The 17,171-nt window shown below is 42.5% G+C and overlaps 1 protein-coding gene across 3 annotated transcripts in view; it reads right to left on the bottom strand.

The window, feature by feature from the left end:
• Nucleotides 1–17,171, bottom strand: part of SEL1L2 (SEL1L2 adaptor subunit of ERAD E3 ubiquitin ligase) — a 137,584-nt gene that overhangs the window by 6,018 nt on the left and 114,395 nt on the right. For 2 of the 3 annotated variants that reach the window (XM_077951183.1, XM_077951184.1), the window contains 4 exons: nt 14,816–14,878; nt 14,179–14,266; nt 11,354–11,502; nt 9,843–9,917 (listed from right to left, as the gene is read on the bottom strand). In XM_077951183.1, coding sequence (XP_077807309.1) covers nt 9,843–9,917; nt 11,354–11,502; nt 14,179–14,266; nt 14,816–14,878 — 375 coding nt within the window. Of the gene's footprint in view, nt 1–3,982; nt 4,156–9,842; nt 9,918–10,024; nt 10,191–11,353; nt 11,503–14,178; nt 14,267–14,815; nt 14,879–17,171 lie in introns of all 3 variants that reach the window. The other variant, XM_028828676.2, reaches the window with a different exon arrangement.

Below are 17,171 nucleotides of genomic sequence, written 5' to 3'. Positions count from 1 at the left end.
TAGAGGGGTGGGTAGGATGAAGGAGGTTACAATATCAGAGTTATATTTTATCAAGAATGACCTGGCAGTGCTTTGTTAGATGAATTATTTATTAAGATAATGCTATCTGTAACAAATCCCCAAATTTTAATGGCTTAACACAATAGAAGTTTATTTCTCCCCCATTCAGCATTCCAAAATGTATATTGCTGGTTGGTAGTGAATTTTCTTCATGTGGTAATTGTGGGGCCCAGGCTCCTTCCATCACCTGGTTTTGGGGTCCCCTAAAGCCTTTGTATCTCCTGGTGCCTTCAGCCGATGGATGGGAAAGCGACTGGGGGCAGCCCCATCTACTTCTTGGCTGCCTTAGCCCAGGAATGACACTCTTCACTTTCACTTCCATGCCCTCGGGAGAGCTAGCACGCGGATCCAAAGGAGCCCTCAGGAGAGCTAGCACGTGGATCCAAAGGAGGCTGGAGCCCTCGCAAGAGCTGGCACGCGGATCCAAAGGAGCCCTCGCGAGAGCTAGCACGCGGATCCAAAGGAGGCTGGAGCCCTAGCGAGAGCTGGCACGCGGATCCAAAGGAGCCCTCGCGAGAGCTGGCACGCGGATCCAAAGGAGGCTGGAGAACATAGTCTTTGACTAGGCGGGTGAACCCCAGCTACAAGTCCTCACTATGGATGGGGGATTGCAAATCTTTGGTGAATAGAGTCATCTCGGTCACAGATTTAAAGGGAGAACACTAGAATGGAAGACCCCTGAGTAGTCGTTGCTACGAGCTGAGGTGAGCAGAAGGTCAGAGGCAAGGTACAGACAGAAGGGATGGCCGGGAGGGGATGGGCAACAGGCCTTGTTCATGGTGCAATTTCCAAAGTACTTACAAATCAAGTATCAATAGAAAAACTGTTTGTTTTTTGAGTATTTTTTTGAGAGGGAGTCTCGCTCTGTCACCCAGGCTGGATCTTAGCTCACTGCACCCTCTGCCTTCGGGGTTAAAGCTATTCTCGTGCCTCAGCCTCCCAAGTAGCTGGGATTATAGGCGCATGCTACCTTGCCCAGCTAATTTTTGTATTTTAGTAGAGACAAGGTTTCGCCATGTTAGCCTGGCTGGTCTCAAACTCCTGACCTCAAGTGATCTGCCCACCTCAGCCTCAGAATGTGCTGGGATTACAGGTGTGAGCCACCACGCCTAGACCCTGAGAAGCAATTTCATAACAACGTGTGTGTGAATGCTTGTGTTTCTAAACTACTTCAGGTCCTCTCCCAATTCCTCACCAGGCATTATTCAGTGTTCCCAGAACAATGATGCAGTCAGTCCTGGCCCAGTTTAAGACAATGAGCTCACTGGCTGAGATGCTTCTCAGTGAAGCTACTAGGATAACTCACCTGCATCATCCTAGCCCCAACTTCCTTTCTGAAAGATGGATGATAACAACAATGACCCATATTTTAATATTGATTTACCAAGAGATGATTTATATCTAACTTTCTTCCCCAGAGGTCTTAAATGTCTGCATGTTTATAAAGCAATACTCTGTATCACCTTCTTTGATTCTCGAAGATACTGTAGTAGTGGTATTATACTCATCTTTCTCACTGGTTTGCATGAGGATTAACTAATAAAGAGGATTGCGAAGTGCCTCACTGAAGAAATGCTTAATTACTTGATGACTTAACTGCTGGGAAGGCGTATTCTCCTACTCTCTTTTCTTTCATTTGAACAAGCTTTGGGCTTTTAATTACCAGGATATTCATTTTAAGAATTAGAGAAGGTGATAGCGCCTTGTTAATTTGACTCTGAGATGGCAAGATACCTTTGGGTACTCAGTTATTGTTTTCCTAATTGCTAAACAAAAGAAACCAAATAAAAGCAAAGGGCAATGGTCCCTCATTAGCTCAGCCTAAAATTCTCATATCCCGGTGGGAGGTTACTAGTAGTCTCTGCTTTTTTGTTGTTGTTTTTAATGTAGAGACTTTCTGTAGGAAAATAAAATAGACTTCTGACTGAAAGAGACTGAACAAAATGAACTATCCATGATTTAACAAGAACCCTGGCAGAAAAGAACAGAAAACTGGCCAGAGAGAAACTTCAAAGTGTTTTCCTGAATGTATGAAACGTATGTCTTAACAACTACTATTTGACATTGCGAAGGAAGTGCTTAGGAAAGAGATCAGTGGTGACTCCAAAGAGAAAAACCAAACCCTCTGATGGTCCGCCAGCCAGGCACTGGCTTGCAGTGTGCTCTCCCCAGCATTGCTGGCTCTGTGTCCTGAGAGGACACCCTGCCTGTCCCCAGGGACTCAGGCAAAATGGCCTCGCTTAGGCGCGAATACAGCTGTCAGGGCGACCAAGTCCTTTTTGAATAACATGGTGGTGCCGGGGATAGGAAAGCTAACATGGATTTGACACATGGAGTGGGGTCACTTCATCCCTTCTATAGACAGTGCTTCTCCCATATTATATTTTGCACTAGGAATGATGAGTAAAGAAAGGCTTTAATCTTATTGAAGCCTTACTTAGCAGTTGCTCTAATTCCCTTTTGATCTAAATAACAGTCATTCTACACACTGTTTGACTACAAAGCCCTTTCACAAAAGCTTATTCATTTTATCCTTAAAGCCTGGGGTAGGGCAGGTATCTGTTTTACTGAGGTGGATAATGGGTGAGGGACCCAGGGATGGCTAAATAAAATCCTAAGAATCATCCAATTTAGCTATCCCATCCTGTCCCATTCTTACCCACATTTTACAAACATAGGAAGCTTACACCTGCTAGAAATGGGGGAAACAGACTGGATTTGGATTTGACATTCCACTGCTTAGGGTGCCAGGGCTAATGAAAAATGATCAACCAAAAGGCAGGCTACAGGGGAGGACAGGACGGCAGGGATCCATACCTCTGAATAAGAAGCCCTTCACTGTGCACCATTAGCAATAGGAAATTCCCTACCAATAATTCTCAATTACTAGCACAACTGGAAGAAAGAAGAGAGCATAGGAAAGCCAGCAATTCCCACGTTATTTGGCTCTAGAAATGGAGCCAGGAATATAAACACCGAAAAGAAACACATGCTTGAGCACCAAGAATGACTCACTGCAAGGCCCACTCTTTCACCAAAAAACAGGGTCAGGCAGGGCTGGGTTCAAATTCTGGCTCCACCATTGATGACCTCCGCAAGCTGCTTGGTCAAATGACATAACCTCTCTGCACTGTGGCTTCCTGATGCGTACACTGTGGATAGTTCTAGGGCTTATCTCATTGAGTGGTTGTGTGATGTAAATGACAGAAACACATAGCCCACTTAACCCAATGCCTGGCTATTGCTATCATTATTGGTACTGAATACACCTTTCTCACTCTGTGAGACCCTGATGTCATCTTCTGCCTTAATTACACTCACTGTCTAAGAGATTTATCAATACCACCTTGTAGTGCTGGCTCTTTTTCTAAATGAATATGACTCATTGCCTCAAGTCAAGTATAGTCTTGGGGGACTGGAGATTCACTCTCTTGGGCCTTTCTAGAGTATCCAGCACTAGGTCATGTACACAGTAGGTGCTTCATAAGACTTTTCTGGATTAATACCACCTTGGTATCCAGCTGTGGTCTCTTTTCGCTTTCTCCTTGTTCCTGAGAGCTTGAGAACCAGTGGAAATTTTAATGGAAAAGAAGGCCCAGAGGTGAAGGGAAATGGAGACAGGGCCTACTGGAAAAAGCATGTGCTGGAAAAAGCAGGAACTTATTAATTGAATTGGCCTAGACTAGATCTCTTCTACTCACTAGTTATGTCTTTGGCATAAATGGAGAAAATAACTTCTATCTCATAGGGTTCATATTGGAGTAAGTAATATGTATTGGCACATGAGAGGGATTTGGCAGATGTTAAGTCCTTTCTTTCATTCCTCCACATTGAGGACATCAATGAAATTCAAAACATTTACACATTTTCTCTTCCCACACAGATGTCATTACTAGGTTTGAATTATTACCAACACAATTACCTTTGCGATGCCTAAGCCATGTTCATACATATAAGCCAGATTGAACATGGCTTGTGCGTTGTGGTATTTGTCGGCTGCAATGCTGTAGTGTGTGGCTGCTGTTTGATAGTCTTTCTTAGTCCCATAGCCATAGTAATGGTAATCTCCAATTTTTACTCTAGCAAATGCATTGCCTGATAGAAATATTAGAAAAAGAAGAATCATAACTCAAATGATTTATGTATAGTTCTCAGGAATTCAACCTAATAATCTTGTTTCAGTCCTTTAAAATATATATGTCTGTATAACCAAGTATAAAAAAGAACCAAAAACACTCAGAACCCCAGAACTGGAATTAGATATACTTTATGCAATACAAATATAACACTCAATGCTAACTGTCTTCATTATAGTGTAACATCCATGGTATAGTACAATTTTATTTTATTTTATTTTTTGAGATAGTTTCATCCTTGTCGCCCAGGCTGGCAGGCTGGAGTGCAATGGCACATTCTGCAACTTCTGCCTCTCAGGTTCAAGCGATTCACCTGCCTCAGCCTCCCAAGTAGTTGGGATTACAGGCCCCCACCACCACACCCAGCTAATTTTTTTGTATTTTTAGTCGAGACGGGGTTTCACCATGTTGGCCAGGCTGGTCTTGAACTTCTGACCTCAGGTGATCCACCCGCCTTGGCCTCCCAAAGTGCAGGGATTACAGGCATGAGCCACCGCACCTGGCCAAATGTTCTTAAAGAACAAGAAATTACCAATTTTATCTTTTAATTTTTTTAAGTAGGTTAACTCTTGGGAAGCTGGACCCCATCCCTCCCATTCTCAGATGTCACTCCTGAAGCTCTACTCTCCTGCGTCACCACTGTCACCTTCTTTCCCAGATCAATCCCATCCGCCATTCAAACACGCTCTAGCATCTTCTATGAACAAAAATAAACCCTCTCTTTATCCTGTGGTGTCTCCTTCTAGCTCATGCCCCATTTCTCTGTTTCCCTTTACACTGAACCTTTTCAAAAGTGTGTTCTGTGCTCGCTGTCTCCAAAGCTTCACCTCCCACGGACTCTTCAACCCACTCCAACCTGGCTTCTGCCCCGTTGCCCGTGAAGCTGCTATTTTGAAGGTGGTAGATGGCCTTCATACAGCCAAATCCATCGCCACATCTCTGTCCTCATCTTACCCGATGTCCAAGCAGCACTGGCGTGATGGGCCCCATCTGCCCAAGCACTGTCCTGTCGGAGCATTGATGGCACTGCCTTCTCTTGGTTTCCCTTCTACCTCATGGGCTCTTTATTTCAAACTCTTGCCTGACTCCTCCTCTGCCCAGTTCCTAAATGTGGAATGTCAAGGGCTTGGCCCTAACTCCTTTTTTTTTTTTTCTCTTTCTTCTTTCCCCTCTTTTCTCTTCTCTCGCCTCTCCTCCCCGCCTCTCTCCAACATTCTGCTTCATCTCAACTCTTTCTCTGGGTGACCTCGTTTCGTTCCATTGACTGTCTTTATTAACTATTTCTAAATTTATGTCTACCATCTTTCTCTCCCCGAGGCCCAGGTTCTTATGATTGCCTTCTTGATGTCTGCACTTGGATTTCAAACTTAAAATGCCCAATAGAGATTTCCTAGCACCCTACACACCTTCCTCCAAACGAAATAGTTTCTTCCCTGTCTCAGTACAGCGCCCCCATTGTTCAGGCCATAAGTCTGGGGGAATTATTCCTAGTTCTTTTTCCCTTGCTTCCATCAGCCAATTCATCAAGTCCTATAGGTTGTGCCTCTGAAACATGCTCAACTCTTGACATCTCCTCCACTGCCTATTCCAGCCTACAATACTACAATAGGCTTCAAATTCTTCTTTTATCTTCACTTTCCAACCCGTTCTTCACACAACAGCCAGGGTGATCTTTTTATTTTTTTTAATTTTTATTTATTTATTTTTGAGACAAGGCCTGGCTTTGTCGCATAGGCTGTAGTGCAATGGCATGATCTCAGCTTACTGCAATCTCAGCCTCCCAAGTTCAAGCGATCCTCCTATCCCAGCCTCCCAAGTAACTAGGACTACAGGCATGCACCACCATACCCATATTCACCATATTGCTCTGGCTTGTCTCAAACTCCTGGGCTCAAGCAATCCTCCCAACTCAGCCTCCCAAAGTGCTGGGATTGCAGGCGTGAGCCACCACACCCAGCCAGCATGATATATATATATGTAAAATACATGTATATGCTATATATAGTATATATGTAACAGTTTTATTGAGATACAATTCACATACCATCCAATATACCCATTTAAAGGGTACAACGAAATGGTTTTTCATATATTCAGAGATGTGCAAGCATTACCACAATTTTAGAATAGTTCAATCACTCTGAAGAGAAACCTCATACTGTTTAGCTAGAGGATGATCTTTTTAAAATGTAAAATCAAGTTATGTTATTTGCTTGTGTAAAATCTTCCAATGACTTCACTTTGCCCTTGGAATAATAATCAGACTCCTTACGACCTACAAGTCATGCCTCACCTGCCCTCTGCACAAGATCCCTGCATTTGATTCCTCAAGGCCCTCTACCTGGCAGGTTCGGAATTCTCTGACTCTTCCTGTGGCTGGCTTCTCTTCATTCTCAGAAGCGCCAATGCCACTTCTCTCCTACAGGCCGTCTCCAATTACCTTGTCTAAAGTTCCCCTCAGCCCCAACCCCAGAAGTTATCTAAGTCAACTCCATGTTTTATTTCCTTCACAGCATGTCACTGCTATCTGATTTGCTTGCTAGTTTATTTTCTCTCTTCCGCATGAGGGCAGGCACTTCATGAGGACAAGCACCTTGAACTCTTAATCACTGATACAGTCGCAGAACCTGGAATGGTACTTGATAAATACATATGGAATGAATGGATGGACATGCAAGGAAACTTTTTAGATAATACTTTCCCCAGATATTAAGTACTTTAGAATATTACTTTCCAAAAAACATGAATATGTCAAGTCGAAAAAAGTCATGTGACTTTTTAAGATCTATCAGTCTTTTGAAGTCCACTTAGGGATGACCCCTCAGGGTCCCCTTGGGGTCTATGTTCCCATCCACTAGGAGAGTGTTGATTGGAAAGATGAGGGAACACTCATCTAGGACGGCCATCTCAGCTATGGCCAGCCCTTCTGGCATGGTCTTGGCTTACTCAGAAAAAGAGGAAGTGCCCTGTATGGGCTCAGGTCTAGCATTAAGTGATATAGGACTCCTTCCAAAATTTTCTCATTTGGCCTAATGTAGTGCCTAACATCCTTTGGAATTTATTCCTTTAGGTACTGAAATTCTAATCTTGTAGAATCTTCTGTTAAAATGTAGACACTTCAAAAAGATGTAATACTGTGAACCATCTTTAAGTCTCTCTGAATACAGCTAACATTGTAAAATTCTTTTTTATTTATTTTATTATTATTATCATCGAGACATAATCTCACTCTGTTGCCCAGGCTTGAGTGCAGTGATGTGATCACGGCTCACGCAGCCTCAATCTCCAGGGCTCAAGAGATCCTCCTGCCTCAGCCCCTTGAGTAGCTGGAACTACAGGTACACACCACCACACCCAACTAATTTATTTTTTATCTTTTATTTTTTTGTAGAGATGATGTCTCACTATGTTGCCCAGCCTGTTCTTGAACTATTGGCCTCAAACAATTCTCCCAATTTGGTCTCCCAAAGTGCTGGGATTACAGGTGTGAACCACTGCACCTGGTCTATAAAATTCTTAGCTGACAAAGACATTAGTTATCTGGGCTTGCTTTCCAGATGCTTCCAAATGTACAGGTCAGTAACTGGGAGCAAGAACTTATAAGAATGATGCCCAGAAAAGAGGCCTGAGGGAGTCTGGAGAAGCAGGAGGTCCATGGAGCCCTAAAGAGAAACCTAGTCCATCTCTAATTTTGCCCAAAGCTGCCCTCCTTTGACCCTAAGATTTCTCCTGGGCTATAACCACAAAGATATAGGACAATTCTGTGCATTTTCAAGTTGTGTGGGCAGTAAGCAGCATCCCTGAAGTCTCTAATAATGGAAGGCAGTGAACAAGCTGGTTCTTGGGGGAATTCAGCTCCACCCTAATGAGGGGGCTGACTGGCAGCATGTGGTGATCCGGACAGGCTTCCGTGGGGATCAACTGACAGTGGAGGGATTTCCACTTTGATTTCATAGTCACAGGGCAGTGACTGAGTCCTGATGGTTCAGCACCCTCTTCACATGAGTAACTGCTAAAAGGAGTATGGCCAGTGACTAATTGGAAAATTTCGTTATTAGATTTCCTAACCCCAAGTGAGCCACTCAGTAACCACATCTTCAGGGACACTTATGCCTGACCTCTCTTAGGACACATGATTATTTTTAGCAGTCTGACTTTCTTATATTGAGAAATTCAGTTTAATATCAGTGTACCAGCTGGGTGCCAGTACAGGCTAACGCCGGTAATCCAAGCACTTTGGGAGGCCGAGGCAGGCGGATCACGAGGTCAAGAGATCAATACCATCCTGGTCAACATGGCGAAACCCCGTCTCTACTAAAAATACAAAAATTAGCTGGGCATGGTGGCGCATGCCTGTAGTCCCAGCTGCTTGGGAGGCCAAGGCAGGAGAATCGCTTGAACCTGGGAGGCACAGGGTGCAGTGAGTCGAGATCGCGCCACTGCACCCCAGCCTGGAGACAGAGCAAGACTCCGTCTCAAAAGAAAAAAATATGTATGTATCAATGTACCCTTGTTTTTAATGTCTCTTTTCCTTGCTGCAATTTCCACACTATTTCCTGGCTTGGAATAAACCTGTATTTGTTGTAATTGAGCTGATTGGCCATGGCTGAGAGGTTGCGGGTATTGTTTCCCCACTCTAAATAAGGCCTTCATTGCATTTTATAAAACATAGACTTTTTAAGGGGAATGTCTCACTAAAATTGCATTGATGGCTTGTTGCTGTGCTACCGGCTCAGCTGGATGTGAGAAAGCACCACTGTGACTTTTTCCTCTGCTTCATATTAGTGTCAGCTGAGAATAATTTTTTATCCTATTCACTTCCTGTGAAAAGGGATGATTTGGCCTTAGCATAAGACAATTTTAAGAAACCTAATTGGAAGCAAAATTGCTCTCTTATTGCAAGAGAGTTTTCACATATCCAAATGCCAATGGTGACAGCTTTGCAGTATTTCTCTGCTTTTAATAATATAATTTTAGAGGAAAAATAGTAAGAGACATTGCAATGCAATGCAAATACCACTTGCCATTGCTTTTCCCACCACTGGTATCTTATATTCCTTATTCATGTGATGCCAGCAAGCGAGACATGGAAACTCGAGGAAAAGGGAGAGGATCCTGCCGTGTATCTGTTTTGTTTTGGTTTGGTTTTTCATTCTTATGTGCTAATGATTGTAGTAAAGATCTGAAGTTTATGGTAGTCATCAATGTGATATTTTAATAGAGAAATCACATGAGCCTTAGATACATACATAACTAATTTTGCTTGTAAACTCATTGAGACATGGGTCACATCTCTGATTAGTTCAGTCAAGATCTCAGCAATGAATGAATGAAGCCAGACCAAGAAACTGGTTTCTTGAGTAAAATTGTATATTTCAAAGAACTGTTCTGGTGCCATGGAGACAGAGCTGTAGAAAAATTCCTATGGTTTGCTGAACCAGGGACCTTGATAATAATGAGGAAAATAAATTCCTGGAAATGATCTCTAACCAAAGACTGACCCTAACATCCGTATAGTTTGAAATGTCACCTACTTGATATTCTGCTCCTTGCTGCCTATGCGCACAAACACACAGCTAAAGCAAACCTGATGAATAACAGAGGACAGGGACCGGGTATGTGCTTATTTTTATTTGGGTTCTATACCTTGAATGGCAGCTCGATTCCATAGTAGAAGCGCCATTGGATACATCTTCTCTTTTTCAAGAATGTTAGCCTTTTCTAAAAAAAGGAGACATTCCGTTAGGAAGGCTTAAAATGCCTCTGTAGTAAAGTCATATATGCATATGTATGATTGGGGGATTGCAGAGAATTTTAACTTATCTTACTAGATTCCAAAATGAATGCTGAATTGCTTTGAGCCACTTCATATCCCATTTCTGCAAGCAGTGCATACTGAACAAGAGAAGAATCTATATCACCATCCTTATAGGCAAAGTAAGCTGTCAGGAATTTCTCAGCCCAGTGGCCTAGTTCACAGACACCTTTATAAAGCTGTATATGGGAAGAGAAATCAAGGAGACTAGTTAGCTAGTATGCTTCACCCCAGGCAAATAAGAAATGAAATCAGTCTTCAGCTCCTATGGGCTGGTCAGGGAAGGATTTTAGGTCTATATTTTGCAAATTATTTAGGGTAAAGAGTTAATACCTTTTATAGGCACAAAGATCAGAAGTGTTTGGGTTTGTTTGTTTTGTTTTTGTCTTGAGGGAAACTTCCTCAGCCTTATTTTAAATTTGTATAATAAACTTCCCTGACTTGGAGGCTATGTGGAATAATAAGAATGTATTGCTAGTGTGTGTGTGTGTGTGTGTGTGTGTTTTAAAGGGACTTTCTGAGCACTGCGGCTCTGCAAGGGCAAGTTATAAGGCCACAGCTGATGTGAAAAGGAGAGAATGAAGGGAAGACAGTGCCGGAGGGTGTAGGTGACATAACTGTGAGGAAGGTGTGCAGAGCCCTAGGGGGACAAATGTCAACTTAGCTGAATAGCCCTTATGTAACCAAAAGAGGTTAGCCATACATAATTCATTAGGAAGTTGGCAAAGGAGCAAATCTAAAGATAGATCATTAGCTGGCAGCTTTTGAAATGAGCTTCAGAGGGGCCAGATTGCAACATAGAGTATTTATGCTGGTGCAGCAGACGTGTTTAATAAATCAATGAAGGACATTAAGGTCCTAAAAGCATTCTTTTGGAAAGCGCGTCATTGGCTCAGACTGAGAGAATTCACTTTCTCAATTGTCATCCAAATCATCAAAAACCAAAGGATGCTGCTTTCTGGGAAGAAGTGGGCTACATTTTCTAGGCTAAATCTAGCCTTTCGTTTCCCAAGTAGCAACTCCCTATCCCACTAGAAGTGCCAAATTGCCCTGGTGATTTGATTGAATGCTGAAACAGAGCTCCTTAACTGCATATTGGAGGTGAGCTCTGAACTTGATGAAAAGCCAAATGTCAGAGAGAGGAGAGATCTTTTCTCTGTCTCCCCCACCCCGAGTTACATCACTGCTTTTCCCCTCTGACAAATGTCAGTATTCACATTGTCAACTGGAAGAAAAGAGGTAATATTTATAAAATCAAAGACACCAACAATTTAAGAACAGTATCACCTCCTCTGTGTCATATATGACAAGTGCTTTAAAAACAGCCTCATATTGCATTTACCTCCACAGCAGTTCTGCATGATCTTACTACTCCTGTTCCTGTTGCATACATCTCGGCCAGATAATAAATGGCGAGGGGCTGCCCACTCTGAGATGCCAAGTAAAAATATTTGAAGGCAAGTTTATAATCCTTCCATATTCCAGAGCCAGCTGAAAATGAAAATTGTTTTAAGCCATCCCTTATTGACTTTATTTTTTATATTATAATCACTGGATATAATAGTCATTGTGATGCCTGCTATTTAAATACAATGGGAAAAACCAACCAAAAGTCAAGCTACTCTAAATCCACTATTTGTGAAGGTGGGGGTGAACACTGAGTTTGGTTCTAAGTAAGAATATGGAAATTTATATTCTTGAGCCATTCTGAAAAAATAATCGAGAAAGAAGGACTACTTAGTCTTGTGAAAGTATCTTCCCACTATGGCATAACTAAAGTTAATGCAAAGGAAACCAAGTGATGGTCTCTGAGGACCCGAAGCCCCACCATGATGCATCTCGCCATCTTTGTCATCCTTCCTTATCAGGGCACCCATATAGCTTCTCCCAGCCACAACTGTGGCGTGTATGCAGCAGGTAAATCCTAGCTCCAAGAAGCCAAACTCTCACCAAACTCCTGCTTACAGCAGGAATAGGCATTTGAAGCTAGATCAGAGAACCAGCAGACTCCCAGCAGCCAAAATTCTTGTCCTGGCTCTCTCATTAGTTCTTTTGTGAGTTGGGCACTTTACTTGCAAAGGTGAAGGCCTTCCTTAGATGGTCTTTAAGTTATCTTCCAGCTCTAACACTGGAGCCTTTAGAAGCAGTGCCATGTAGCAATTAAGAGCAAAAGCTCTGGAGGCAAATAGCTTGAGTTTGAATTCCAGCTCCACAACTGTGTGATCCTGGGCAAGATGTCCAACCACAACATTGGCTTAGTTTGCTCATCTGTCCACTGTGGGATACCCCGTAGACGTGTTGAGAGGGTCAAATGAGTTAAAACATACAAAGACTTAATATACATTAGCCATGACTATTTTTCTTATTCTAGAAACTTGGGAAATCTGGTAGATCCCGAGCCAAGAACTTGGAATGAACTAAAAGAACAAGGCCATCTTAGGCAACCTCAGCCCCCCAAGATAGTACAAAACAGGTGCTCCTGCTGGGCCACTGTGGAAAATGCCAGTGACCCCTTGACTGGATGTGACCTCCTTGATGATGCGGTCTACTGCTGCCCTGGCTCTGCCTCTGACATGAAGGACTTGGTGGGGATACTCAGGTGTGTTCAGATGTCCTGCTGTTTATCTTGGCCACTTCCTCTCTCACTCCCCATAGAGATTATTACAAACTTTCATGGCTTTCTGAGACCTCCTAGCCAACCACTCTACTTTGGCTCACAGAAGTCAACTTTGTACCTACGAGATCATTGAAGAAAACTTCACATCATCTTTCCTCACTCGCCTCTCTCCCCATCCCATTCCCCCATACTTAGATTCGCATCATCCTTTCCACCCTCCCTCCAGTCTTTGAGGCTGAGCAATCCTGCCTATCTATCAAGGTTAAAGAGGCTTCCACTGCTCTGCACCCAATCAGGTGCTAATACCACCAACGTTTTTCAGAGTCTCTTTCCATCAGTTACAATTATGCTCAGGTCTCTTGCCATCTTAAAAGTAACACTCTCTGGGTCCTTAGTCCCCCTGATGCTGAGTTCCTTCTCTCTCTTTCCCTTTAAGGGCATGCTGCTTGTAAGAATACTTTTATTTCTCAACTTCCTGATCTCAAATCATGCCATTGTCATCCGGCTTCCACCCCAAGCAGTCCAATGACCTCACCCACATTCTCTGTATTGCCAAGTCTTATAGATATCTCATTCTTCTTACTTGTTTTTTTTTTTTTTTTCCTCTCTTTTTTTGAGATGGAGTCTTGCTCTGTTGCCCATATTGGAGTGTAGTGGTATGATCTTGGCTCACTGCAACCTCCACCTCTTGGGTTCAAGCGATTCTTCTGCCTCAGCCTCCCGAGTAGCTGGGACTACAGGCGCCCCTCACCACACCAGGCTAATTTTTGTATTTTTAGTAGAGACGGGGTTTCACCATATTGGCCAGGCTGGTCTCGAACTCCTGACCTCGTGATCCGCCCGCCTCGGCCTCCCAAAGTGCTAGGATTACAGGCGTGAGCCACCATGCCTGGCCTCTTGTTTTTTAAACCAGGTTTTTCACTGCGTTTCACAGGGGAGCTCATTCATTTACTCTTCCTTGAAAGTTCTTCCCTTGGCTCCATTAAGATAGATATATATATATATATATATACTTTTTCCCCCTATTCCGAGATATATATATATATATATATTTTTCTTTCCCTATTCCACTGAACTTGCCTTTCCATTCTTCTCAGTGATGTACTTCCCCTGCCTACCCTTCAATACAGAATGGAGGATCACTAGTTATCTACCATGGTCCACTGCTCTTTCCTCTCACCCTCTTGCTCCTTTCCTTTTGCAGCCTCAGCTACTGTTAACTAACAGCTGTGTGCTGATGCCTCTCGAAACTTCTCTGTAAGTTTGACCTTTCTTGTGAGTTTCATACTTGCTTCTGGGGATGTGCATGGGATATCGCTAGCACCTTCAACTTAACCTTGTCAAAGGTGAGCTTCCTGACTCTGCACCTCCTTGTCCCCTCTCCCAACTGGTGTACTTTTCTTTAGTCTTTTTCAAATTCTTATTTAATTTGTTGCCTAAATGTTCTGTCTAAACCACTCACACCAACCGTTTGATGTTTGTTATAAAAAGAGCAGACTTAATAGTGCATATGTCATTCTAAATAAAGCAGCCGTATTTATGGCACTTACAGTAGTACATGAAGCCTAACTGGAACTGTGCATCGGGCCACCCTTTCTCCGCAGCTTTCTGAAAGTATTTAAGTGCTTCGGCATAATTCTGCAGATAATTACACTCTATTACTCAAAGGCACAAGTAAAACTCCATGGAAACAATTGCCTTCCACTTTTTAAAAAGACTATAGACAGTGCCCTATGTGATTTAGGCTAATTAAAATAGTATCAGAAACATTATATATTTTATTTCATTATTATATTAGACTCTATTAGGAACTAATGTCTCATTTTCATCATAATTATGTCTTTTTCTACCTTGACAGTACATTTTGTTAGATATTGGGGAAAGGTCACTTAAAAGACTAAGAAGATAAATTTCTCCATCAATAAAGTCCTTAGAGGAGAGATGATTTCTAAGGTTACTTAGAATCTATGATTCTAAGATATAATTAGAATTACTATTCTTGTCACAAGCTTGTTCTTCAGTGTCTCTTTGGCAGATATTTCACTGGATTATTTTATTCTCTATTATCTGATATAAAAGTTTGGCAAACCAGATAATAGAGATGAGTTCCTTTAAACTAATGAATGACCATGAATTTTACCCTATAAATTGCTACAAATGAAAAGATAATAAAATAATTCAACTTACCACGGGAACTCCTTTTCCATAAAAGTAAAGAAGACCAAGCCCATGAAGGCCAATTGCATTGCCCTAGAAGAGTTTTAAAAAGGCAAGTAAAGTCCCAGAAGAATTCATGATAAAGAAAATTACTGCAAAATTATTCAAAATATTTGACATGCACCCAGTAAGAGATTAATCAAGGCAGTTGACCGGTTATTCTGACCCACTCTAGTTTCTCCTTTTATACTTTCATAAACCCTTCTGGCTAGAAAAGGGAAGAGGGAAACAAAAGTCAAATCTCTCCTCCATTCTTGTATTCAACACTTATTTAGGACTTGCTTTGTGTATGATTCCATAGTAGGCACTAGGCAGAGGTAGGAGGTGAAAGGTAAAAGATGAAGAAGCTATAATCCCTGCCTTGGAGAATTCACACACTAGTGGGCTCTGAGCCATATCAAAGGGGAGGGGCAGGTCAGACCTCTTAAGAGTTCTGTCAAATGTGGTAAGTCCTAAAGTTGAAATAGATAGAGGCCGGGTGTGGTGGCTCACACCTGTAATCCCAGCACTTTCGGAGGCTGAGGTGAGGGGACCACCTGAAGTCAGGAGTTTGAGACCAGCCTGGCCAACATGGCGAAATCCCGTTTCCACTAAAAATGTAAAAATTAGCCGGTTGTGGTGGCAGACGCCTGTAATCCCAGCTACTCGGGAAGCTGAGGCAGGAGAATCGCTTGAACCTATGGGGCGGAGGTTGCAGTGAGCCGAGATTGCGCCACTTCACTCCAGCCTGGGCGAAAGTGCAAAACTCTGCCTGGAAAAAAAAAAAAAAAAGAAAGAAAAAAAGAAGTAGATTGAGAGTGTTGCAGACACCTAGAAGAGGGACACTCTAGTGCCTGATTGAGACTAGGAACTGAAGAAGATCGAATTGTCAGGAGTGGGGGTGGTGACATTTGAGCTAGGTCTTAAAGGATGTGTAGGAGTTTTCCAGAAGGGATAAGTCTATCCAGACACTTGTTACCTACTCAGGTCTAAGGAGGTTGACATAAATGGCCAAATCACATTTTAGAGACTCTGTGGATTTCAGTCCAGCCACTACAGATAGTAAAGAATTGTTGGTATATTTCTTTATTCAAATTTATTGCTTATAACATCCCTGATGTTTCCTTTTCCACTTGATGCTAAATTAATTACCATTTATTTTCCGATTAATATTCTGAATAAGGAAGGGAGTGTTTCGCACATTTAGTATTCAGCACATGTTCAGATATATAGATATTTAGCATATCAATTTTGGATGAAGAGTGAACTTTGAAAGTGACTTTCTCAAGGAGAAAACTCTTTCCATCTCCTATCATGCATTTCACCCTCTAGTGACTACAGTAAGAAACCATGATTGACCACCTGACTTTCTTTCTTTTTTTTTTTTTTTTTTTGAGACAGAGTCTCACTCTGTTGCCCAGGCTGGAGTGCAGTGAGGTGATCTCGGCTCACTGCAACCTGTGCCTCGCAGGTTCAAACTATTCTCCTGCCTCAGCCTCCTGAGTAACTGGGATTACAGGTGCGCGCCATCACACCCAGCTAATTTTTAATATTTTTAATAGAGACGGGGTTTCATCATGTTGGCCAGGTGGGTCTCAAACTCTTAGCCTCAAATGATCTACCCATCTTGGCCTCCCAAAGTGTTGGGATTACAGGTGTGAGCCACCGCGCCCTGCCGACCAACTGATTTTCATTCAGCAGATCTGTAGGTATGTTTTACAGGTTTCTAGTATTTCTGCAGGAACTTGTGTTCTAATAGAAAGCTCTCCAAATTTCTTCTTACCACCTATATTTAGTTATTGTAGATGCAGCCGGAGTAACCCTCAGTAACACAGGAATAGCACGTAAATAGAGAAGGCATATTTCAAAAACGGTTTCAAGACTCCAAATTTTGAGCCTATCGTATGAGAGGATCTGCTATTGTAAGAGTTCTTAAGGACAGTACATCCGTATTTAAAACAGATGGTATAATTCTGCTCTCTTCTTCCCTCTTCTCTCCTGGTCACATCTCTTGTGGTTCTGGGAGTCTTGGGTTGCTCTGCTCTGGAAGTAGTACGGCTCAGTGTGATGAATGTGGCAAAGTCTGGTGAGTCTGTCTTCTTCTAATTAGCCTCGTTTAGATGTCATCTTGAATTGTAGTTCCTATAATCCCCATGCATCATGGGAGAGAACTGGTGGGAGGTAATTGAATCCTGGGGGCGGTTACCCCCGTGCTGCTGTTCTTGTGATAGTGAGTGAGTTCTCATGCGATCTGATGGCTTTATAAGGGGCTTTTCCCTCTTTTGCTTAGCACTTCTCCTTGCTGCTGCCATGTGAAGAAGTACGTAATTGCTTTCCCTTCTGCCAT

This window comes from Macaca mulatta, chromosome 10 (assembly GCF_049350105.2).
Source record: "Macaca mulatta isolate MMU2019108-1 chromosome 10, T2T-MMU8v2.0, whole genome shotgun sequence".
Lineage (NCBI taxonomy): Eukaryota > Metazoa > Chordata > Mammalia > Primates > Cercopithecidae > Macaca > Macaca mulatta.
Note: the sequence above shows the minus strand (reverse complement) of the source record. Positions and strands in the feature narration are given on the sequence as shown.